The sequence below is a fragment of the Canis lupus genome, chromosome 6 (assembly GCF_003254725.2).
Source record: "Canis lupus dingo isolate Sandy chromosome 6, ASM325472v2, whole genome shotgun sequence".
In the NCBI taxonomy this organism is placed as follows: Eukaryota; Metazoa; Chordata; class Mammalia; order Carnivora; family Canidae; genus Canis; species Canis lupus.
This window is the reverse complement of record NC_064248.1, coordinates 18,138,012-18,163,069: the sequence shown is the minus strand read 5'-3', so window position 1 is coordinate 18,163,069 and position 25,058 is coordinate 18,138,012. Positions and strand designations below refer to the sequence as shown.

The window sequence follows — 25,058 nt, the reverse complement described above, 5'->3', positions numbered from 1 at the left end:
TCCTCCTGTGTCTCTGTGCCTCTCTCTCTCTGTTTAGCATGCATGCATGCATAAATCAATCAATCAATCAATCAATCTTTAAAAAAATTGCAATCCAAACTCTTAATCTCCAGCTACCTCACTTATGTCCCAAACATGTCTCAAACTCCACATTTTTTTTATTTAAAAATTTTTTTTTAATTTTTCTTATTTATTTATTTATGATAGTCACACAGAGAGAGAGAGAGAGAGAGAGGCAGAGACACAGGCAGAGGGAGAAGCAGGCTCCATGCACCGGGAGCCCGACGTGGGATTCGATCCCGGGTCTCCAGGATCACGCCCTGGACCAAAGGCAGGCGCCAAACCGCTGCACCACCCAGGGATCCCTCAAACTCCACATTTTAAAATCTAACTGCATTCTCGGTCCACCTTGTATATTCCTAAACATAAACACTATCCCAAGTATTTCTTGTTAATAAGCTTATTGTATCAATTTATTCCCAATCAGGAGAACCTTATGTTCTTGACTCCTACTACTCCCACATTCAACAGCTCAGAAAAATCCCAGCTTATTGCATACATCCCTCTTTAACCCCTTCCTCAGCTCAGATCCTAATGATCCTGGCTGTAGATGCTTTTTACTTTCTGGTTGGCTCTCTGGTCTCCAATTCCAAGTCTACAATGCTGCTCCATTACACTTCCTAAAACGATCCATTCGTATACTTTGTATTTTGTTTCCAAAAGTCCAAAGCATTTCATCACTATGGTCCCAGCCTACTTCCTATACATACTCCAAATACACTTTATACCAACCACATTATTACTTATCTCCTCCAATCCTTTGCACTCACTCTTTCTCCTTTGCCCACATCTATACTTCTCAAATGTGGTGGAGGACCATTTAAAAAAATTCTCCAATTTCCTGTGGACCAATACTTTTAGAGACACCATACAAATTAGAAATATGATCATATGTTTAGATGTCACAGTGGTGGCATGTCTCTCCATGCTGGCTCTTAATTAGGACGCCTGTCTTTATCAGGGTTAACTACAGATCTGCGCTGGTCCAAGTACCATACTTCCCACTGGCCTAAACTAACTCTCCCTTCCCCCTGCCTGGGGAACCACCACCCAAACCCCCTCAAAGTCCAACCATCACTACTGCCTCCATTACACTTTCCTGATATTTATGCTTCATAGTCACATCCTGTTCAACACATCCACTGCCTTCCATACACCTGGTAGAACTTATCATGTGTTATTACAATTTCTTGTCAAATGTCAAAGAGCTGCAGGCTCTCTGATGTCTGGGATACATAAGTCATCTCTGCATCCTAAGCCTTGTGCCTATCATGTGGTAGAAGTTCAGAAATATAATTAGCAAACTAACATGTCCAACCCACCTCCATGGCGACATGCAGACAAGCAGGCACTGTAACAACTTTAAACAGAACTTTAATAACTCAGGATGTGGTCTACGACTTAAAGGCTGAATGGTCTGGGCCAGAGGCACAGAAGCGAGGCCATTAGTAGGCTGTCTGAGACTGCTGCTGGCGGTACCCGCCCCGACGCATGTAGCCCTCGTTCTTGCGGTAGCCGTCCTTCTGGTCTGTAGGGGAGAGGAGAGGGGAGGAGGACGTGAATGACAGTGAAGAGGCAGGAGGGGGACCAGAACCCTGGGAGAGCAGAGGGACAGAATAACTGACCTCGGAAGTAGCCACCATAGGTACCCTGCTTGTGGTCAAACACCCTCTCATTATTTTCCACCAAGCTGCCCAGCTTCTCAGCCAGCTGCAGGGCCAGGTTCTGTTGGGCAGTGGGCTCGGTGCGGTGCATCACCACAGTCTGCGTTGGCTGGTCCAGAGAGGCCTAATATGAGTGAGGTAGAGAATGGATGTGACACAGATCTCCACTCCAAACTCCCCATGATGTCATCTGCCCATTTACCATCCTGGCCCTTACCATCAACTCCTCATTAATGATCATCTTGCTGATGATGGAGTGTACAGTGGGCAGGTCCAGTTCAAACATGTCAGATAGAGTCTCCATGCTGGGGAGAAAGAAGGTAGAGAGCAGGGAACAATTAGGAGCTTTGACCACAAACCTGGGGCACCTCCACTGCCTCGGGGCCCATCCTACCTGATGGAGTCATAGACACTGCTATAGGTGAAGAGGTAGGTTCGCAGTGATTCTTCCTGGATCTTCCTGTGGGGAGAAGGGAGTAGAGGGTAGAAATCTTCAGGGAAGGAGACCAACCAGTCTTTTTCCTACCCACCATGGCCTTTCTCTTTGCTCACCTAACCAGCATGGTTCGGACTTTGTCAGCCTCAGGGAAAAGGTCCCACACTTTGCCATTCATCTTTTCATTGATGATAAAACTGTGACAGGTCTTCCAGTCGCCCATCTTCATAGCCTTGGAGGCAGCAACCACGTGTTCTCTCATGGACTCAGGGGGACCTGGAAGGTTGAGAATGAGGCAGGGCCCAGGGGAAACTTCGGACCACAGCTCCTGCCTCAAGCACTGCTCAAGGAGGAACATGGGACAGGAGAGCAAACAACCAGACTGGGACTCTCTCAGCTCTCTACTAAATAGCCATGTTATTGTATAAGTCACTTAATATCAAAAATATTTAGACTAAATTGGTCTCTGACATGCTTCAGGGGGATTAGTGAGCCCTCCTTGAAAATACTGGAAAATCGTTGTCTATCCTTATGTACCTTTTCCTAAGTTATTTTTTTTTTTAATTTTTATTTATTTATGATAGTCTCACAGAGAGAGAGAGAGAGGCAGAGGCACAGGCAGAGGGAGAAGCAGGCTCCATGCACCGGGAGCCCGATGTGGGATTCGATCCCGGGTCTCCAGGATCGCGCCCTGGGCCAAAGGCAGGCGCCAAACCGCTGCGCCACCCAGGGATCCCCTTTTCCTAAGTTAAAAGCTTTCATTAGATTCTTAGATTTTCTGACCTAAATTTTTTTTTTTTTTTAAATAGGCTCTACACTCAGCATGGAGCCCAACATGGGGACTGAAGTCAGGACCCTGAGATCAAGACCTGAGCTAAGATCAAGAGCTGGACACCTAACCAACTGAGCCACTCAGGCGCCCTGACCCAAAAAAATTTCTAGTGTCTCAACTGGAACAGTATTTATCAAACTTTATTCCACCTTCTTGATTTTGACTATGTCTGTATATCAGCTTACTTTTCTTTAAAGACAAAGCAGGGAAAGAAAACATGGCAAACAAAAGTAAAAGAAATTCAGAGTAGACAACAAAAGTGCCAAAACTCTACCACTAGAATGGACGGTAGGTGTAAAGAAACATGAACACGGCAGACCCTAGAACAGGGAGCAAGCTCAAAGGTATAAGAGATCAGCCCCAAAGAGAAATGTATGAATAAGATAAGTAAAAGGAAGAGAATCACCCTTGTGATTGGCTTCTACTTTGCCACTTTTAAAGAAGGAAGAATTAGTTATACAAAGATTATATCTCTCTACAAAACCAAGGGTAGCACAGAGCTTACCCAGAAACTGCCTTTTGATCCCAGGCAGTATTAGAGAGGCAGGGACTGTAGTGAGCCAGAGAGCCCTAAATGATGGAGACAGAGCCTTTCACTGTAAATTTTCCAGTTAAAATAAAACAAAGCTTCACTACCTAAGGCAGACCAAATTTGTGAAAAGGGTACCTGCACTTCACAAAACCACGCACACAACCAGTAGAGGACAGATCTGAGGGAACATGGCTGTGGACAGTTAAGTGTGGTCACTAGCCAAGTGTTTCCAGGCATCAACCCCACAGGAAAAGTACAATTCAACAAATTCCTTTCCTAGTGAAATCACAACCCACCCAACCCTTGGACTGATCAGTTTTCAACAAGTGATCAAAGGAGCCAATGGTAAATTCTCAAATGCCAAGGGTCTTGCTGGTTGGCAGAAAAATGTCTATGAAGGGAAAAACAGGAAAAGAGGTTAGAGAGATACATATCAGCTGTATTAAACTTGGGTAAGTCACTTAACTCCCATGCCAGTTTCTTTAAAAAAAAAAAAAAAAACTTATTTAAATTTAATTAACATAACGTGTTATTAGTTTCAGAGGTAGATGTCTGTGATTCATCAGTCTTATGTAACACCCAGTGTTCATTACATCACGTGCCCTCCTTAATGTCCATCACCCAGTTACCCTGTCACCCCCACCTCCCCTCCCCTCTAGCAACCCTCAATTTTTTCCTTATGATTAAGAGTCTTTTATGGTTTGTCTCCCTCTGATTTCATCTTTATCTTTTCCTCTCTTCACCTATGATCCTCTGGTTTGTTCCTTAAATTCCACATATGAGTGAGATCATATGATAATTGTCTTTCTCTGACTGACTTATTCCACTTAGCACAGTACCCTCCACTTCCATCCATGTTGTTGCAAATGTAAAGATTTCACTTTTTTTTTTTTAATTTTTATTTATTCATGATAGGCACACAGTGAGAGAGAGAGAGGCAGAGACATAGGCAGAGGGAGAAGCAGGCTCCATGCACCGGGAGCCCGACGTGGGATTCGATCCCGGATCTCCAGGATCACGCCCTGGGCCAAAGGCAGGCGCCAAACCGCTGCGCCACCCAGGGATCCCAAGATTTCACTTTTTGATGGCTGAGTAATACTCCAGTATGTGTGTGTGTGTGTGTGTGTGTGTGTGTATGTGTGTAAATAGATATATTTTTATATATATATGCATATATATATAAATATATATATATTTATATATATGTATACACACATACATATCTTTATCCATTTGTCCATTGATAGACATCTGGGCTCTTTCCATCATCTGGCTATTGTGGACAGTGCTGTTATAAACACTGGGGTGCAGGTTGCCCCTTCAAATCACTACCATTTGTATCCTTTGGATAAATACATAATAGTGCAATTACTGGGTCATTGGGTAGCTCTATTTTCAACTTTTTGAGAAATCTCCATACTGTTTTCCAGAATGTCATGCCTCAGTTTCTTAATCAGGAAAAAAGGAGGTAATAATGATACCCATATCATAGGGTATTGTGAATGACAATTAAATGCATTGTTATCTATAAAACATTTAAAACAGTGCCAGGCAGAAAAGAAGTACTATGTGAGTTTATGCTAAATAAAACATCACTGGAATCAGGTCTTGGAGAGTTTAACTTAGAGACTGAGGAGGTTGGACTTTGCAAAGAACTTTGAAAGATGCTAGGGACATATAACACCATATATTCGGTAGAAAGATAATGCTGAGAAATAAGAGACTAAAGGAGAGAATGAGAGAGTAAGGAGCTTAATCTGTAAGCTAAGACAATGTATCCCATAGCCTACTAAGTAAAAAGGACACTTCTAGGTTCTACACAGAGAGGTCACTGCATCAAACAGAATCCTCTTGTGTGAAATTCCCTTCAGCTTCTCTTAATCCTCTGAATAAAAAGGCATCAAAGATGGGCACCTGGGCTCAGCTGGTTAAGCATCTGCCTTTGGTTTAGGTCATGATCTCAGGGTTCTGGGACTGAGTGGGGCTCTCTGCTCGACGGGCAGTCTACTTCTCCCTTCCCCCACCCCTGCTTGTGCTCTCTCTCACCACTTGCACGTGCTCTCTCTCAAATTTTTTTTAAAAAAGCATCAAGGGACAAATGAGCAAAGTCTGCTGCATTGCAGAGCCCCATACTCACCCAACAAGGGCTGCCGCTCGCCCACCCGCAGCTGGTGATGGAACTGCTTGCTGATCATGCGTCGGCGGGCGTCACTCTCATGGGCAGCCATGTAAGGGATCTCCAGGAGCATGGCAGACACCAGATAAACACACTCCAGCAGCTCCAGGTTGATATGTAGGTGGAAGGGCACCTGCCGGCGCCGCTCCACCTTCTCCTGCTCCTGGTTGCGCTCCTGCAGGCTCCGCAACAGCAGCCCCTGGCCCAGAAGCTCCTTGGCCCGGCCGCTTGACTGAATGTCCAGTAGGGCATTGTGAGCGTCCTTGGTCAGGCCTTGGCGGAAAGCACATATGCCCAGCTGCACCATGGTGCGATTGTACAGGATCTGGGAATGAAGGACAATGTACTCAGAAGTGGTAACTATAAGGCGGGCTACTCATCCAATCAACAAATATACACTGAGCACCTATGAGGTGCTGAGCACTAGGCTATCGGCTGGGACAGAGAACAAACCAGATGAGTCCCCATCCTCTCATGGAGCTTACATTCTAGGGATAAGGGGATGAAGAGCAAAATGACCACAATATGCAGATAGAGACTCATGCCAAGGAGAAAAATAAAACAGAGAAGGGAGTTAAGAAGGGAGTGGTGGTGGTGGTGGGAACTCACAATTTTATACAGGATAACTAGGGAAGGCCTCATTTTGAAGGGAATGTTTAAATAAAAACCTGACAGAAAAAGGGGAACAAGTCGTGCAGGTATCTGGAAGAAGAGTATTCTCGAGAAAAGGAAAAGTCAATGCAAAAAGGCCTCGTGGAGGAGCTATACCAGGTATACTCAAGGAATCAGTCTAGAACTGTAAAGATGTAAGCGTAAACTGGATAGGCAAGCACACAGCCTTGTAAGCCAAAAGCATTAATGCTTTTAAGATGGGGAAACCACAGGAAGGTTCTGAGAAAATGCGATATAACCTGAGTTAAAGGGTTAACCCTGGCTGCTGTATTAGGACAGCCTGAAAGGAGAGAAGGCCAGAAGCAGAGACCAGAAAGGTGAGGGTGGCTCAGATCAGAGGGTAGCAGTGGAAGGGATAAATGGACTCTGAACAGAAATGGCTGGGGAATCAGATGAGGGATCTGAGAGTAAAATAAGAATTGAATTTGACTCTAAAGTTTCTGGCCCAGGCAACTGAAAATACGGACTTGTCACAAATTACGATAGAGGAAAATTTTAGGTAGTACAGATGTGGGGAGGAGGGCAGATAAAGTCTTTACTGATTACAATTAAAAGTATATAGGTCAGTAGTAGTCCTGAACATAGATGCAAAGAGCCTGAAAAAATACTAGCAAAGAAAGTCCAGCAATAAATAAAAAAGATAATAGATCATGATCAAGTAGACTACATCTCTGGCATGAAAAGTTGATATAAAAATCTAAAATCATAGTTACCATATGAACACAATAAAGGAGACTTAACTGCATCATTTTAGTAGATGCAAGAAAAGCTCTTGACAAAATTCAACATTTATTTAGGACAAAATTTCTCAGTCAACTAGGATCAGAAGAGAACTTTGTCAATCTGAGAAAGTGTATCAACAGCTAACATTATACTTAGTGGTAAAATGTTGACTGCCTCCCTAAGACAGGGGACAATGCAAGGTGTTTGCTCTCACTACTTCTATGCAGCACTAAGTACAGGAGATTTGAGTTACTGCAATATATCAAGAAAGAAAGAAAAAAGGAGAGGCGCCTGGATGACTCAGTCTGCTAAGCATCTGCCTTCAGCTCAGGTCATGATCTCCTGGGATCCAGGCCTGCCTCACACTCCCTGCTCAGTGGGTAATCTGCTTTTCCCTCTCCCTCTGCCCTTCTCTCGTGCTCACTCTCTCTCTCTCTCTCTCTCTCTCAAATAAATAAAATCTTTCAAAAGAAAGAAGAAAAAAGAGAAGCCATAAAGACTGATATAGTAATAAAATGGTCTGTAGGCAGATAACATGATTATTTCAGCAGAAAAGCTAAATCGGTGAACAGAATACTAAAACAAATTAAGTGAATTTAGCAAAACAGATGCATTCAAGGCCAAAATACAAAAAATGAATTCTATTTTTATATGTCAGTAATTAACAACTGGAAAATGAGATAAACCAATTACATTTATTTTTTTTTAATTTTGTAAAAAGATTTTATTTATTCATTAGAGACATAGAGAGAGGGGTGGAGACACAGGCAGAGGGAGAAGCAGACTCCACACAGGGAGTCCGATGTGGGACTCGATCCCGGGACTCCAGGCTCATGCCCCTGAGCTGAAGGCAGAAGCTTAAACACTGAGCCACCCAGGCATCCTAAAACCAATTACATTTACAACAGCATTGAAATGCATAACATTCATAAATAATTTTTCTTTTTTTTAAAGAGAGACAGAGAGAGAGAAAGCACAAGGGATGGGGGGGTGCACAGGAACATGCTTCACACCCAGCATGCAGCCCAGTCCATCTCATAACCCTGATATCATAACCTGAGCCGAAACCAAGAGTCAGAGGCTTAACTGACAGCCACTCAGACACCCCTTCAGGAATAATTTCTTAAAAGACATGTAATAGGGATGCTTGGGTGGCTCGGTGGTTGAGTGCCTTTGGGTCAGGTGGTGATCCCAGGGTCCTGGGATTGAGTCCCGCATCTGGCTTCCCACAGGGAGTCTGCTTCTCCCTGCCTGTGTCTCTGCCTTTCTGTGTCTCTCATGAATAAATAAATAAAATATTAAAAAAAAGACATGTAATAACTCTACACAGAACACTGAAGAAAAAAATGAAACAAAGAGGTAAGATTGAAAGGTTCAGTGTTGTTATTAAGACATCAATTCCCTCAAAACTGATTTATAGATTCCATAGAATTCCAGCAGGTGTTTTTTGTAGAAACTGTCAGAATTCTATAATTTATTTGGAAATGCAAAAGTTACAGAATATCCAAAGCATTCTTTAAAAGAACAAAGCAGGAGGACTTATACTACCTGACTTCAAGACTTATAGGCAGAGTAATCAAGACAGTATGGGACTGGCACAAGGACAAACAGATGAATGAATGAATGAAACAGAAGAGAAAAAAATACACTTACACTTACAACCATATGTTTTTTTTCATGTGGTTTTCCACAAAGGCACCAGAACAGTATGATGGGGAAAGAATGTCTTTGACTCTGACTTCATATCCTATATCAAAACCATAGATCTAAATGTGAAAGCTAAAACCTTCAAAAACTTAAAAGGGTTAAAAAAAAAAAAAAAGTATCTTCATGAACTGTGAGGGTTTCTTTAGGTAGGACCCCAAAAATAATAAGCATAAAAGAAAAAACTGAAATTAGACTACACCACAAGACAGGTATTAAAAATGAATGGGGGGGGGATCCCTGGGTGGCTCAGTGGTTTAGCGCCGCCTTCAGCCCAGGGCCTGATCCTGGAGACCCAGGATCAAGTCCCACATCAGGCTCCCAGCATGGAGCCTGCTTCTCCCTCTGCCTCTCTCTCCTGTGTCTCTCATGAATAAGTAAATAAAATCTTAAAAAAATAAAATAAAATAAAATAAAATAAAATAAAATAAAATAAAATAAAATAAAATAAAATAAAGTAAAGTAAAGTAAAGTAAAGTAAAATAAAATAAATAAATAAAATAAATAAAATAAAATAAAATAAAATAAAATGAAAATGAATAGGTAGACCACAGACAGGAAAAAAATATTTGGAGAATGTTTATCTGACAAAGAACTGGTATCTAATAATAAGTAGTCGATTTCAGGGATTATCAGGGAACTACGAACCAACACCATAATGAGATACCATTAAACCACCACCAATGTGGCTTAAATGAAAAAGATCAACAATGCAAAATATGGGTAAGGAGTATAATACCCATTCATTCTGGTAGGAGTTTCATTCTTATGAAACTGGACATACACCTACACTTTGATACACCAGTTTTACTCTTAACTATTTACCCAAGAGAAAATGTACAGCAACATAAAGGCTTATAAATGTTCATGACAGCTTTGCTTATGATAGCCCCACACTGGAAACAGACCAGGTGTCTATGAAGAGGGGAACTGATCACGAACTTCAGATAGGGCAGCCCGGGTGGCTCAGTGGTTTAGGGCCACCTTCATCCCAGGGCGTGATCTTGGAAACCCGGGATCAAGTCCCAGGTCAGGCTCCCTGCATGAATCCTGCTTTTCCCTCTGCCTGTGTGTCTGCCTCTCTCTCTCTCTCTCTCTCTGTGTCTCTCGTGTATAAATAAATAAAATCTTAAAAAAAAAAAAAAAAGAACTTGAGATAAATTCATGCACTGGAATAAGAAGGAACAAATGGGAATGCTATTTAAAAACTGCCATCACATGGGCTCGCCTCAGGTTCACAATGTGTACACTTCTAAGTGTCAATATCGCTTCATTGTTTGAAACACACATTTACTAGACCTGAACTTAGACATGGCTGTCACCCTCCCATGTGAAAATGTCCCCACGACACTACCACATGTGCAGTCAGCAGTCCTGCTGTCATGTCCCAACACACCACAACACATCTGGGTCCTGCCTTTCCTTAGTTTAACAACTTAAGGTTTTTCTCTCCTTTTATAATAAAAGACCTTCTAATGCTCTCAACCAGATACACAGGAGGGACAATAAACATTAATGGAACCCAAATCTCCATCCCAGAGACCTCTAGTGGTGTCAGAACAGGACAATACCCTAACATGCAGAAGGATCGAAGAATGGTGGCATCTGGGAAGAACCAAGTGTCCACTCATATCTCCACCAGCCAGAGAGGTGGCTAACCTGGTTGAGCCATTGTGACCATGGACAGGAGCCTGGCTTGTTCTTTCCTTTGCTACCAGGGCCAGAGCGCCTCCTTCCCATCCTACCTGTACTGGTGGGTCCGCATGCTGAATATTGTCTTGCAGGTGACTCATGAGCATGAGGTCCCGGGCTTGGTACCAGCGGGAGTGCAGGGCATGGTGGTAGATGTGGCAAAGGATGGCACACGTGCGGATGCGGTCTGTGCGGTCCTTGGCGTAGATGTACTTGCACAGCCTCTCCATCAGCACAGCTGAGTCCTCGCCCTCATTCTCTGCCTGGTCTTGCTCAGACTGGGGGGAGGGCAAGCAGTGGCAGGATGTTGTTAGAGGAGAAGATCCGCTAGGGCAGAGACCCTGGCTCAGGCTTCACAACCAAAGGCTAGGCTCCATCCAGCCCTGTTCCTGTCCCTCCCAGCTCCCCTCCCGACTCCACGTCTGAGAATTCCCAGGGAACAGATTCTGCCATTAAGTCCAGACAGACATCATCCCTGAGACTCACCTTTGAGGAGCCCTCTGGGGGGGTGAGCTGCCGCTGGTGGGCCTTGTAATCAAATTTGTAGTAGGTGTGGAGGATGCGCCTCAAGTAGACTCGACAGATCTCCTCGGTGGTGCCCTTCTCTTCCAGGTAGCGCTGCACGCGCTCGATGATGGCACACACCTGCGCCTCGTCCTTCAGATGCTCCACATACTCTGGCGGGGAGAGCCCCCCTCTGCTCAGCCAGGCACCTGGCTTTCCCCATCCTCTGCCCCAGAACTGTCCAGCCACCTCTACCCATGTGTAGTCTCCTCACTGTGCCCTGAAAACACCATCTCTTCCCCAGACACTCCCTTTCTGTTCCTGTCCATGAGCTCTTCTGCTACTTCCTCCCCTGATTAAGTCCTCCTTCTCATTCAGATCTTATCTCATATGGCCCCTGCCTTAAAATGTTTTCTTCAACCATTACCTACAGTGGCTATCCTGTCTCCCACTATCACAGGTCCCTATTTGAATTTCAAATGCACCCTGCACATGATCTACAACTGCCTCATTTTATTTACATGTTGAAATGTCTTTCTCCAGGACTGAAATGTAAGCTCCATGAGAGGAAATGGCCTCTGGCTGCCTCACTCACCACTGTAGCCCTGACTCAGTAGGCACATGTGGGTATTCAGATTTCACTTAGTAAATATCCTGTACTTCCTCCAACCCAAATGCCTCTAATCCAAGCCAAACAAGCAAAGTGGACTGAAGCCAGACCGCAATGATTCTCAAAGTACAGTCCCTAGACAGCAATATCACCTGGGAACATGTAAGAAACGCAAAATTTGGAGGCAAACCCTCCATCCCCCGCTGACCTACTGCATCAGAAGCTATGGGAGTGGGGCCTAGCATCCTCCCAGGCCATGTGGATTCTGGGGTAAGGAAGGGTTGGTTCATCAGACACCCTGTCAGTATAATCCTTAGTTTTATTCTCTGCACCTTCCCACTGATGCCCATGCCTGCCTAAACTTACCTTGGGAGTGGGGATCAGTATTTTGCATTATTTTGGTAAATTCTTCATCCATTCGTTCCACCAAGGTTAAGATACAGCCACGGACACGCAGTGGCTAAAGGCGGTGGTAAAGGAGGAGCAAATAATTAGCCCAGATCTCAGTGCCAGACTTCGACCCCTCTGTCTTCACTGAGCCTTCCCAAGACAGACAATATACGCTTCCGATTAGCCTCCAATTTCTCTTTACCTGGTCAGCATTATGAAGGTTCTCACTTTCCTCCAGGATGTTCTCTCCAACAAAGATGTTGGGGTTTGCAAACAGGATGTCCATCAGCTCATTGATACAGTCCAGGCACTTCTGCCACATCTCAGGCTGTCAAGAGAGCAGAGGGCCGTCAGAGGCATGAAGGCGGAAGAAGCAGGGGCCTCCCAAGGGCCCCTTCATCAGGAATCCAGTCAACTACCAAGACGGCCTCCACAGCCCTCAAGTTTTATGATACCAGCATCCTCCCCCACCCCGGCCCCCCCAACCAACCCATCAGCTCAGCTCTGGGATGCTCCTCTTCATTGCCCTCACCTTCATGTACGTGGCTAGGTTCGGGTTGTAGTCATAGAGAGAGGCAATGATATTGAACTTGATCTTTACTATGACGCCCTCCCCCAGGTTGTTTTCAGACGCAATCTGAACCAATAGCTGTAGCAGTTCAATCTGGGCTGCACTGGAGAGGAGCAGAAGAGGGTGAGGCATCAGAGACAAATAAAAAAACCTCATCCTGTCATGCAGCATGCCCTCCTCAGACAGCAAGGCGGCGTTATTCCCACCACCTGCATACTTGCTTCTCCTTTATAAATTCCAAACAGAAGCAGCAATAATGCTAACAATCTGCCATCCTCTTCAGTTACCAAACAATTAAAGAAAGTGAGCATTATTCCCATTTTACAGTTGGGAAAATAATCCCCAAAGTTTAAGTGACTGTTTTAAGATCAAAAGGAGAGTAAACAGCAGAAAATGGACAGGTATATAAGTATGTTCCAAGTATACCATTCCTTCAACAGTAGCACACACAAATCTTCCCAAACTGCTATTTCCCCACCAACCTCCATCCATGTTTTAGAGAAAAAAAGAGCATTCATCCTGTAATCTCACAGGCCCATGAATCTTACCGATCTGTTCCCTTCTTGCCTCGTGCCTGTAGGATCTCATTCAACTTCTTGATGACAACAGCGTGGGTGATCTCGGTTCCCTTGGCAAACATTTTTGGCTTCTCCTAGGCAACACATGTACTATCATGTACAAGCTGATACAAACCCATTCTTGTGCTAACTTTTCTCCCAAACCAACCGGGGGAAATCTCTCCCAGACAGCTTCCCAATTCATTTTAATATTAAAGCCCAGGGTGCTTGGGTGGCTCAGCTGGTTAAGCGTCTAGGTCTTGGTTCTGACTCATGTCATAGCTCTTGGGTCATTGAACCAAGCCTCGCATTGCACTGTGCACTCAGCACAGTCTACTTGAAGATTCTCTCCCTTCGCCTCTTTCCCCCATTCAAGCGCACATGCATGCTCTCTCAAGTAAATAAATAAATCTTAAAAAAACAAAAACAAAAACATAAACCCAAAAAACCAAAAACCACAACACTAAAGCCCTCACCTTAACGAGGGGCACTCCACCCCGGACCCTTTCCCACTCCCCGCCTTCATTGTCTTCCTCTTCCTCATCCAGGCGCTTAGATTTCCTATCGTGCTTCTTCTTGGCTTTGTCCTCCCGCTTCTTCTCAGCTGCCTTCTTGTCCTCCTCTGTGGTGGGGGCCCTGCCAGGAGACATGGCAGATGATGAAAGACCAGTCCCCACTCCACCTGAGGCGTCTCCTTCCCATGAACTTCCTCTTTTTCTCCATCAAGCCCTGGGTTCAAATTACACTCTAGAAGTAAGCTAGAGTTAACCATAACCATAACCAAAGCAAGGATTATCAAGCATGTGAATCTGCCAGATACTTACCAAGGCCTGTCACCGTATCACACCCACTAAGAAAATCCTACGAAAGGAACAGTATGGCCTGGTCTAATAAGGCAGAGGGGTCAATTTGGCCACTGCAGACATAGAAACAGCCTGCCATGCCGCCGCACAGCCAACCTCTCAGGTTTTCCAGAGAAAACTCAACCCGTAAGTGACATAGTTATTCTTTTAATACTAGTTGCTCTATTCTAGACTAATCTTTTTACCAGTTACCAACTAATCAGTTCGAAATTAGTGTAAAAAAATTTGCTGTTCCCAGACTGGCTCCTCTCCCCTTATGAGAATTAAACTAAATTCTGAATTTAAAAAACAATTGTTCAAGACAACAAAAAATTCCCTCACAAATTCCAAAAAGATCACTGGCTATCCCAAAGTGGTCTTTGACCACTTGGTGTCTGAAACCATTTCCAGATTTGAATACTTAAATATTTAATACTTCTAAATTATCTCAAACTTCATATACTGATGAACAAATCTTTCCAGACAAACTCAATAGATACTCAAATTATAATCCTCATCAACTGCCATTTAAACATCTACAAATAAATTTCATTTTAACTGCTTAAAAGGTCTGAACGTGTTTTAGTAATAGTTTATAAATTTGCCAGCTGGATCAAACTTTTCCACTTGCCAAAGAATGTATGCCATAATCCCACAGTTTTCAGGTTTTTCCCCTGTACTACTGCAATACTCTCTTTAATGACAAAAGCTCACTTTATAGGAAAATCCTTTGCAAACACGAAACATTTGCTAAACTGAAACCTCTTGGTCATATCCCTAAAGCTCTGAGAATATCAAAAAACCTACTGCAATTTTAGAATCGATGCTGCTTAAACTTCAAAAGAACTTAATGTTTCTAGCCTAAAATTTTACTGCTAGCCATAAGGATATCAGGATTCACACTTCAAAAACGACAATGAACTCTCACCCTACGAAATTCCTTTTTTTTCTTCAAGATTTCATTTTTAAGTAATCTCTATACCCAACATGGGGCTCAAACTCACAACCCCAAGATTAAGAGTTCCATGCTCCACCAACTGAGCCAGCTAGGTGTCACTTTCACCCTATAAAATTCTAATTAGACTAAAACTTGGCTTGATAGATTATACCTTGGTATATTTACATCTTGTTAGAAATTTGAAAAGTAATGTTTATGCTCTCAGTTATACATCAAATCGATGCAAGCTACTTTTCCAGTGGGACATCACCAAATAAACTTCTATTAAAATATGTAGCCGAGGGGAGGCTCAGTGGTTGAGCCTTCGGCTCTAGGCATGATCCCGGCGTCCTGAGATCATCCCACATCGGGCTCTGTGCTCGGTAGGGAGCCTGCTTCTCCCTCTGTCTGTGTCTCTGCCTCTCTCTGTGTGTCTCTCATAAATAAATAAGTAAAATCTTAAAATAAATAAATATGTAGCCAAGAGACTAAAGATATTAAGAGACAACCAACAGAAGTTAGCCCTAAAAACTATGCTGAAAATGATCATTCCATGTCCTCTTAACAATTACCGACTAGAGCCCCTATATACTCTTGCTTAGCATCCTAACAATTTAGACATTCAGTCCCACCAGAGATTTATCCTAAGGTCTACACACATACACAAACACAAAATGGCCTCCAGAAGCCAGTTAACTCTTAGTAGTAGGCAGCATCTCTGTGAAATTCCACAGGCCAATAATGCTACCAGAGGTAAATAACTTCCTCCAATACATCCTTCAAATAAAGGGTCATATTCAAGACAACACTTAAATTTTACGTGTCTTCCTCCTCTTTCTTAATCTTTTTTTTTTGCCTTTTTCCTCTATTGCTGACTCTATCAACAGTTAAATATAACCCAAATTTCAAACAAATCTTGATTGCTCACTGTTGAAAGGCATCAAGAGGACACGACTGCCGGCTGACCCTTGAGTTGGCCATTGGCAACAGGAAGCCCCTCCCTCACCTTCTGCCCTGTCCTTGGGATGTATGTTCTGCCCATCATTCCTACCCCGGGGGCTGTTTCAAAAACATACCTTGTGAATAACATGTTAAAACCATCCGGACTGTATATCTGACACTGCCTGGTAAAGACCTCTATGTAAACTTTTATGATTCTGGTGGTTGGGTGTGAAGATGTACTAGCCTTGTGGCTTCCAAGAAAAGTCTCATCTGTTAGTTCCCTTGCTTATTAAAGCAGCCACTTGCAGCCATCTGCCTCTCTCTTTGGTTTCTCCCTGCCAGCCAGGTACTAGGGCTGGTTTCAGATTTCACCCTCAGAACACCCAAGGTGGTGAACCAACACTCCCATCTGATTAAAAGTCTAAGTGGATTAGAGGGCCTCTGGGGTGGCTCAGTGGTTTAGTGCTACCTTCAGCCTAGGGCATGATCCTGGAGACCCAGGATGGAGTCCCATGTCGGGCTCCTTCCATGGAGCCTGCTTCTCTCTGCCTGCTTCTCCCTCTGCCTGTGTCTCTGCTTCTTTCTCTCTCTCTCTCATGAATAAATAAATAAAATCTTTTTTTTTTTTTTTTTTTTTTTTTATTCACGATAGTCACAGAGAGAGAGAGAAGGGCAGAGACACAGGCAGAGAGAGAAGCAGGCTCCATGCATCGGAAGCCCGACGTGGGATTCGATCCCGGGTCTCCAGGATCGCGCCCTGGGCCAAAGGCAGGCGCCAAACCGCTGCGCCACCCAGGGATCCCCAAATAAATAAAATCTTAAAAAAAAAAGTCTAATGTGATATTTTATCAGAAGAGATCCAAGACACTGGATTTCATCAGTTTGTACTTAAGAATTACCACCCCAACTACAAATTTGGAAATATTAATGTGTGATCCAGTAATTTACCTCTAATGTCTATATAGTAAATCAACATTTTAGCCCCAAACTCACACTAATAACTTCCTTAGCTAAGAATTAATTAATCCTAAGTAAAACCCATAAGAGTCAGCCAAGACCACAATAAAGATATTCAATGAGTAACATCTTACTGCACTTGGAGAAATATTTTGGAAAAATATGGCAATTAAGAAAATAGTCACTTGGGCACCTGGGTGGCTCAGTGGTTGAATGTCTGCTTTTGGTTCAGGTCATGATCCTGGGGTCCTGGGATTGAGTCCCACATCAGGCTCCCTGCGCATCGGGCTCCTCGTGGGGAGCCTGCTTCTCCCTCTATGTCTCTGCCTCTTGATGAATGAATGAATGAATGAATGAGTGAATGAAAGAGAGAGAGAAAGGAGAGGAGAAGAGAAAAGAAAGAAGAGAAAAGAAAGAAAGAAAAGAAAAGAAAAGAAAAGAAAAGAAAAGAAAAGAAAAGAAAAGAAAAGAAAAGAAAAGAAAAAAGGAAGAAACTGGGTGGCTCAGTTGGTTAAATGTCTGCCTTCAGCTCAGGTCATGATCCCAGAGTCCTGGGATTGAGCCTCGCATTGGGATCCCTGCAGGGAAGCTTGCTTCTCCCTCATCCTCCATCCCTCCCCCAGGCTTGGGTGCTCGCACTAGAATCTTTAAAAAAAAAAAAAGAAGAAGAAGGGACACCCGGGTGGCTCAACAGTTGAGTGTCTGCCTTTGGCTCAGGGCATGATCCCAAAATCCCAGGATGGAGTCCCATATCAGGCTTCCTGCATGGAGCCTGCTTCTTCCTCTGCCTATGTCTCTGCCTCTCTACCACTGTGTCTCTCATGAATAAATCTTTAAAAAAGAAAAAGCCACTTGAAAAAGAAAAGCGATTTAAAAGTTCACTAAACGGATTCCTTAAGGCATTCCCATAGATAGACTTATCCTGATTACAAAATTAAATGGAACAAAAGCTCTAATGTTTCTTATAATATCTGTGATTATCCTCGTATTTTCAGCCCAAATCCACTACCTAATGTCCAAGTCCCTTAATGTTGCCAGACAGCCTTATTCCATACCAAAAAGAGACAGAAGCTCTTGAGATTAAACCCATTCCTTTAACCAAAAAAAATGAAAGCTGAAAAAATGTGATGAAGAATAAAGTATAGATTGGTTTAATATGGAGACACTGAAAAAAGATCTTGGCAGACATTATGGAAACAGACGGCTATGCTTCTAGAAAACCCATTCACAACACTAACCCTGGCTGGCTTAGCTAATGAGAAAATACGTGTGATCAAAATTCACTGTTCCCATACCATCTGTGGTTTCTCTCTCCTTGTTCTTTTTCCTCTTATACATATCTTGCTTTTGTCTTGGTTTGGAAATCAACCTTAAAAACTGGTTTTGAGGGCAGCCCTGGTGGCTCGGTGGTTTAGTGCTGCCTTTGGCCCAGGGCCTGATCCTGGGGACCTGGGATCGAGTCCCACGTCAGGCTCCCTGCATGGGGCCTGCTTCTCCCTGACTGTGTCTCTGCCTCTCTCTCTCTCACTGCATCTCTCATGAATAAATAAATAAAATCTTAAAAAAAAAAAAAAAAAAAAAAAACTGGTTTCGTGACACAAGTAAAACAGTCTCTGAATTATTCTTTGACATAAAGTCAAATTCAATGTCAAAGACCTTTGAGGATGCCATCGTTGACCGAACCTGTCAACTGGAATTTTAACTCAATCTAATTCTAGATATTTTAATTAAGTATACAAAATAAAATTTCACTGGCTTAAAATATATATCAAGGGTAATCTCTAAAAGGATAGCATGTAACTTCCAAACCAATACAGAGGAACACACTAAGAGGGAAAAAAAGAATACAATCTAGACATGGCTTAAGAAGTAGAAAAGTCAGTGAGAAAGAAAATAGAAGATAGGATTAACCTCAATTATTAAGTGAAAAGCCAAATCCCTCTCAATTACCGTAACACACTGTGTGATTCCATTTACATTATATTCTCTACAGAGGGTGAATTTATCTAGAGACAGAAAGCAAATCAGTGGTTGCTGGCTGGGGTGGGTGGGGTGGGTGGGGTGGGAGCAGAGGACAACACCAAACACACACGAGAAAGACCACTGCATGATCAGAGGTTTGGAATTTTCAGCCTCACCATGACTAGGAGAGAAACAAGGGCTGAAAACAGAGCAATCAGTGAGTACCGACTTAACTGATCACACATTTTTAATAAAACCTCTATAAACATCCCCAAATGATGACGTTTGGAATGCTCCGTGGTTGCTAAACACACTGTGGTGCCAGGAGTGTGGTGCATCCAGATAGGGCATGGAAGCTCTGTGCCTGTTCTCCCACACCATGCCCTGTGCATCTCTTCCACTTGGTTCTTCCTGAGTTGTATGTACCCTTTAAAATAAACGGGTAATAGCAAGTAGAGCGCTCTCTCAAGTTCTGTGGATTGTTCTAGCAAATTATCGAAACTGAGGAGGGCAGGATCCTGGGTGGCGCAGCGGTTTAGTGCCTGTCTTTGGCTCAGGGCATGATCCTGGAGTTCCAGGATCAAGTCCCACATCAGGCTCCCTGCATGGAGCCTGCTTCTCCCTCTGCCTGTGTCTCTGCCTCTTTCTCTCTGTGTCTCTCATGAATAATTAAAAAAAAAAAAAAAAAAAAAAAGAAAAGAAACTGAGGAGGGAGTTGTGGAAACTCGGAATTTATAGCTGGTTGGTCAGAAGTACAAGAGCCAAACCTGGGTCTTGCCACTGGTTTCTTTCTTTCTTTTTTTTTTTCAGTGTATAGTCTATTTTTTAAAAAGATTTTATTTATTTATTCATGATAGACAGAGAGAGAGAGAGAGAGAGAGAGAGAGGCAGAGAGAGGCAGAGAGAGAAGCAGGCTCCCTGTGGGGAGCCTGACGTGGGACTCGATCCTGGGACTCCAGGATTGCGCCCTGGGCCAAAGGCAGGCGCTAAACCGCTGAGCCACCCAGGGATCCCCTTGCCACTGGTTTCTGAGGTGGGGGCAGTACTGTAGGGCTGAGCCCTTAATCTGTGGGGTCGGCAATAACTCTGGGTCGTTTCAGACTGAGCTGCATGTGGAACACCACATTGATGGCCAGAAAGTTGGAGAACCGGTAGGTGTAAGGAAAAAAAAAAACCCGCAGAGATGGTGTCAGAAATGCTATAAACAAACACATCAGATATACATGCCTCCTGGGCTTGACCAGTCAAGTGGAACACAGAGTAAGAAAGGCTTCTCAACAAAAAGGTGACTGCAGGATTCCTACACTTCCCCACTATGGCCCAAGGCACCACTTTTTTCCTTACTTTTTAAGGAATCTTGAAGCTAGCACTGTCTGCTTCCCTTCTTCCTCCTCTGAGTCAGAGTCAGAAGATGTGGAACCCGTATCCCAGTCTTCATCATCTTCTGAGTCTTCTGAGTCCTCCTCATCATCCTTAGAGAAATAAGAGCATCAGCAGGAAAAAGGCTGGAGACTGACTGGTTTCCCTGCCGGCACAAGTCCCAGGAATTTTCGGGAGCAGAATAAGAGTAGATACTCAAGAATGATCATATGAAGAGCTGGACTGGGCCACCAAGACCCAGAGAGAAGTGCAGACTTGCTCCAGGGACCCACAGTTCTCCGGGGGGCAGAGTGGGGTCTTGAAACTACTGCCCCATGTTTCAGGGCACTCAGTGCTCTAATCCAAGACAAAGCCTGTTCTCAAACCAGGCTCCACTAAACCCTATCTCTCCCAATCCTAGGGCTGTCAGTCGTCATTTCCCCCAGGAACTTGAGAATGGTCCATGGCAGGCAAATCGCCCTTCATAGTCTCACTGTGGCTCTTACCTCCATCTTTTTGAGGAACTTGCGACTCTCTCCAGAAGGAGCTTCTGATTTCTTCTTTAGGAAAGCTGCAGCACTGACTCCGTCCTCATCCTCATCCTCATCTGAAGAGCCTGGTGGGAAAGGAGAGAGAAGAGAGAGAGAGTGATGAATAAGGCAGAAGGGCAACCAAGAAAGCAGGCCAAAGGATCCCCTGACTGTGAACTCGTAATCATTAGTAGTGAGGGTCCCCCTCACCTTCTGAATCCTCCTCGTTCTTCTCGGCGTCTTCGTCCGCAGACTGCTCAGGGTTCTTAACAAGGGAGATGTGAGAATAATAAATGATGCCTGCCAACCACTGCCCCATCCTCCCTATTCTCCCCCTCCACCCTAGTGCTATGTGTCCTGATTCCTTCTCCAGTTACCCCTTCCATTTGCAAATACTCTTCTGTCTCTCTTGGGGGGGATCACTGTCCCCACAGTTCAGAAAGTCTATCTCTAGCATCCTCACCTGCTTGTAATTTGTAATGTGGGACTCGAAATCTCGGTTGTATTTTCGGATCTTCTGGCGTAGGGTGCTCAGGGCCTTGGCATTGTTCTTGTTCATCTTCTTCTTCCCTTCCTTATCCTCCCATAGCTAAAGGACAGGAGAGGGGAAAAAAGTAGAATAGGGATGTGAGACTACACAGTATTACCTAAATCTCAGGCTTATGGGACACCTGGGTGGCTCAGCAGTTGGGTGTCTGCCTTCAGCTCAGGGCATGATCCTGGAGTCCCAGGATCTGGTCCCACATCGGGGTTCCTGCATGGGGCCTGCTTCTCCCTCTGCCTATGTTTATACTTCTCTCTCTCTCTGTGTGTCTCTCGTGAGTAAATAAATAAAATACTTATAAATCAATCAATCAATCTCAGGCTTCACCACAACCATGATGATGAGTTTTGCTATCTGTACACCATCTGTACTGCTTACCAACTGCATTTATTAGCTTATTTTTAAAAAAGATCCTTTGTATTTCACCACCAAAGGGGGGAAAAAAACCCACAAACAAGAATAGGAAAATAAGGGACTAAAATTCTTGACCAAAAAAGGTCCTGGACTCTCCTTGCTTCACCCCTCTTTTTCTCAGGCTCTAGGAACTACTATATGGATAGCAAACAACCAAGAGGAGACAGGACCCCTGGAAGTGGGTTAGGACCAGGCCCCAGGTCCACAATCCCCTCTGGATCCTCTCTCACCTGCAAGCATCATACCTCATTAAGATAATCCTCTAGATCAGCCAGGATGCGGATATAGAACCGGGGGACACCTTCCTTGTCCACAATGCTCTTAGCCTTCCCGTATGCTTTTCCCAGGAGCTCAAACTCTTCCAGGCACTTGGTGACATCCCGAATCTTCATGGCATTACGGATGGTCCGGATGAGATTGGTCAGCTCCTCAAACCTGTGTTGGAGCCCAAAACCACATTGGACTTGCTCACCAACATCAGAAAACCCACTACTGCTACAGAGATTCCCCATGATCTGGCCTCCCCATGGCCTCACCTCTTGTCCTTGGCACTTCGGACAACTCTCTTGGTATCTTCTTCATCCTCACTCAGCAACAACGGCCTGTTTAAAAGAACAGACACCATTAACTTCCCTTCCTTGCTCCAGTCTTTTCAAGTGATCTCTATTTCCCTTCTCAGTGAACCCAAAAGAACAAAAATACTCAAAAAAAACAAAAAACAAAAAACAAAAAAAATAAGAACAAAATTACTCAAGCCATCATACCACGCTTATCCTTAATGCTTCCTCTTCAAAACCTCATCATATACAACATATACAACTCACTCATCTAAGCCTACTTCAGGTATGCCATTCTGTCAAACACTGTTACATATACAAAGAGGACCATCTCCATCCTCTCAAAAATAAAGCTATTTTCTGTGTCAGAAAACTAATTACACAAAGACACAAATAACTAAGCACTGAAAGAAATCAAGAAAAAAGGGTACTCCAGCTAGAATGAATGGAAAAGGCTTTAAGAAGGTGGTACTTAAATTAGATCACAGAAAGCAATGTTTCCTGGATTGTGAGAGGCCATGGGCAAGGAAAAAGTCCCAATGGCTTTTAACACCTCCACTACTAGCACGTTTCTTTAGTAAGGAAAGACTATACTACAGCCATATCTCCATTCTTTTTCTTCCTGTTTTATTAATTTACCAATTATTTTGTATTTTAAAGTAAGTGATGTTGGTTTTTCCAATTGTGGCAATAATAAAAAATCATATTCCGGAGGATATATGTGCATATGTATATGTATTATTAAACAGTGGCACAAGAATATAGAAATGTGCAAGTGGCATGTATGAAGTTCAAGAAACAACATTCCAGTTTCAAAAAGTGAAAAGAGTTTTTATTTTGCAGAGACAGGGGATGCAGTTGAGTGTCTGTCTTTGACTCAGGTCCGGAGTCCTGGGATCGAGTCCCGCACTGGGCTCCCCGCGAGGAGCCTGCTTCTCCCTCTGCCTGTGTCTCTGCCTCTCTGTGTGTGTCTCCCATGAATAAATAAATAAAATCTTTTTTGCAGAGACAGGAGTATGCCATTTCAGTAAATATCAGAAACAGGACAATAGATAATGATGAGCCAGCCCTCAGTACCAGGTGGCGGGGCTTCAGGAGCCACATCGAGCAGCTCTCAAATACCAAGTGAGCATTTTGGATTTCTTGTGAGCAGGATTTTTTTGGTGGTAAGAGGAACTGAGAACTTTTGGAGTCCGATGCCGAGCGGAGAGGTGGTACACAGGCTGTGAACACGCAGGCCAGTTACGAGGCTGATGCAACAGACCCAGCCAGTGGGAAATCTCTTCTGACTCCGACCCCCTGCGCCCGGCGGATGGACTCCCACAATTCACAGCACCCTGAAGCGTGAAGGTTGTCCCTTCGACGCTGCTCTGGCCCCTTAAACTCCCGCCGCCTCCTCCATTCCCCTCTCACATACGCGGCCTTCCCGAGCACTCCCCGACCGGTCACCGCGGCGCAGGCCCCCCACTCACTGTTTGCCGTAGTTGCCCCCGACAGGTTTGGTGACGAGCTCTTCCCCCGACAGAGACGACTCGGACTCGCTGTCCGAACCGGTGGTGAAAAACCGCGACATGGCGACGGCGCTGAGGCTGCGGCGGGCGCAGCGGGACCTGCGGGAAAGCTGGAGTCACAGACCGCAAGAAGGGGCCGGGGTCGCTACTTCCCGACCTCTACTTCTCACCATCCCCGCAAATACCCCGATTTGCAGCCCCACCTCAAAGGCCAAGGCCCGAGAAATACAACCCGTCGGAACTCGCGAGTCACACCGCGAAGCCTCAACAGCGGAAATACGAAAAGAAGGAAGGCGGGGCCTCTACGTCATTTCCGGGAGAATGACGAACTATACTGGTGACTACAACTCCCAGCGGTCTTCGCGCCGGAAGGGGCGTGGACAGGCTTGACGTACCCTTGGCAGGTGGGGCGGTGCCTGGAGAGTCTCAAAGCCTGTCGCGTTTTGTTACTCGCACGAACCACCTGCGGAATCAGAGTTTCAGGGCCAGGAGTTTACTTTCTTATAAAGCTCCCACGTAACGCTGAGCTGCTAGGTTTTGGAGCTAGGGCTTTAAAGCAAACTGAGAATCAGACTTTGGATTCAAATCCTGGATCCCCACTTTGTGTAAATTAGGGAAATTTCCTAACCTCTCTGTGCTTCATTCTCCCCACCTGTAAAATGGCAATAATAGCACCTACTTCATAGGATGTAAGAATTAAATGACTTAGTATACGTGAAGCATTTCGGACAGTGCCTTGTACATAATAAGCATATAATAAATAATTAGCTAGTATTCACTCATTACTCCACAGATACTTATTTACTGAGCAGGGTCCGAGGCGCTGGATACATTAGTGAATAAGATAGAAATGGTCCCTGACTTCACAAGGAACTCATATTATATTGGAGTGGCATAAATTAACAAACAGATAATTTCAGATAGTAATAAGCTCCATAACGATATTAAAGTAACTGGTTAGATGGAAAGATTATTTTGGATAGGAAGGGCAGAGCCTCTGAAGAGGTGACATTTGAATTGAGATCCAAATAACAGAAAGAAGGGAGCCATGCAGATAGTCTTCTAGGGAAAGAGCACTCCCAACTCTTCTTCTAGGAAAAGGGAAACAGCAAGTGCAAAGGCCCTGAGGCAGAAATGAACTTGGCCAGTTCTGGGAATAAAGAGAATGCCAGGGCAGCCCGGGTGGCTCAGGGGTTTATTGCTGCCTTCAGCCCAGGACATGATCCTGGAGACCTGGGATCAAGTCCCACATCAGGTTCCCTGCATGGAGCCTGCTTCTCCCTCTGCCTGTGTCTCTGCCTCTGTGTGTGTGTGTGTCTCTCATGAATAAATAAATAAAATATTTTTAAAAAGATAAAGAGAATACCAGTGTGCTATCAG

The 25,058-nt window shown here is 44.2% G+C and overlaps 1 protein-coding gene across 1 annotated transcript; it reads right to left on the bottom strand.

The window, feature by feature from the left end:
- Positions 1–1,417: 1,417 nt before the first annotated feature.
- LOC112640034 (eukaryotic translation initiation factor 3 subunit C) lies at positions 1,418–24,007 on the bottom strand. The gene is made up of 21 exons (XM_025415724.3): positions 23,882–24,007; positions 23,640–23,777; positions 22,147–22,212; positions 21,856–22,045; positions 21,116–21,241; positions 20,863–20,917; positions 20,629–20,738; positions 20,108–20,235; positions 13,600–13,759; positions 13,115–13,218; positions 12,528–12,669; positions 12,198–12,323; positions 11,972–12,065; positions 10,978–11,168; positions 10,545–10,769; positions 5,662–6,025; positions 2,277–2,436; positions 2,119–2,184; positions 1,942–2,029; positions 1,686–1,848; positions 1,418–1,588 (listed from the first exon to the last, which is right to left on the bottom strand). The coding sequence occupies exons 2-21, from the start codon at positions 23,738–23,740 to the stop codon at positions 1,506–1,508; spliced, it is 2,742 nt and encodes a 913-aa protein (XP_025271509.1). The 5' UTR covers positions 23,741–23,777; positions 23,882–24,007; the 3' UTR covers positions 1,418–1,505.
- Positions 24,008–25,058: the final 1,051 nt, after the last annotated feature.

Excerpts from the sequence above, each read along its gene's own strand:
- LOC112640034 (XM_025415724.3), bottom strand. The coding sequence starts at position 23,740 with ATGTCGCGGTTTTTCACCACCGGTTCGGACAGCGAGTCCGAGTCGTCT. Across the intron at positions 13,760-20,107 it reads GCTTCAAGATTCCTTAAAAA|GGCCCCCACCACAGAGGAGG; the intron begins GTAAGGAAAAAA and ends GTCTCCTGGCAG. Across the intron at positions 10,770-10,977 it reads CCCCAGAGGGCTCCTCAAAG|TCTGAGCAAGACCAGGCAGA; the intron begins GTGAGTCTCAGG and ends CCCTCCCCCCAG.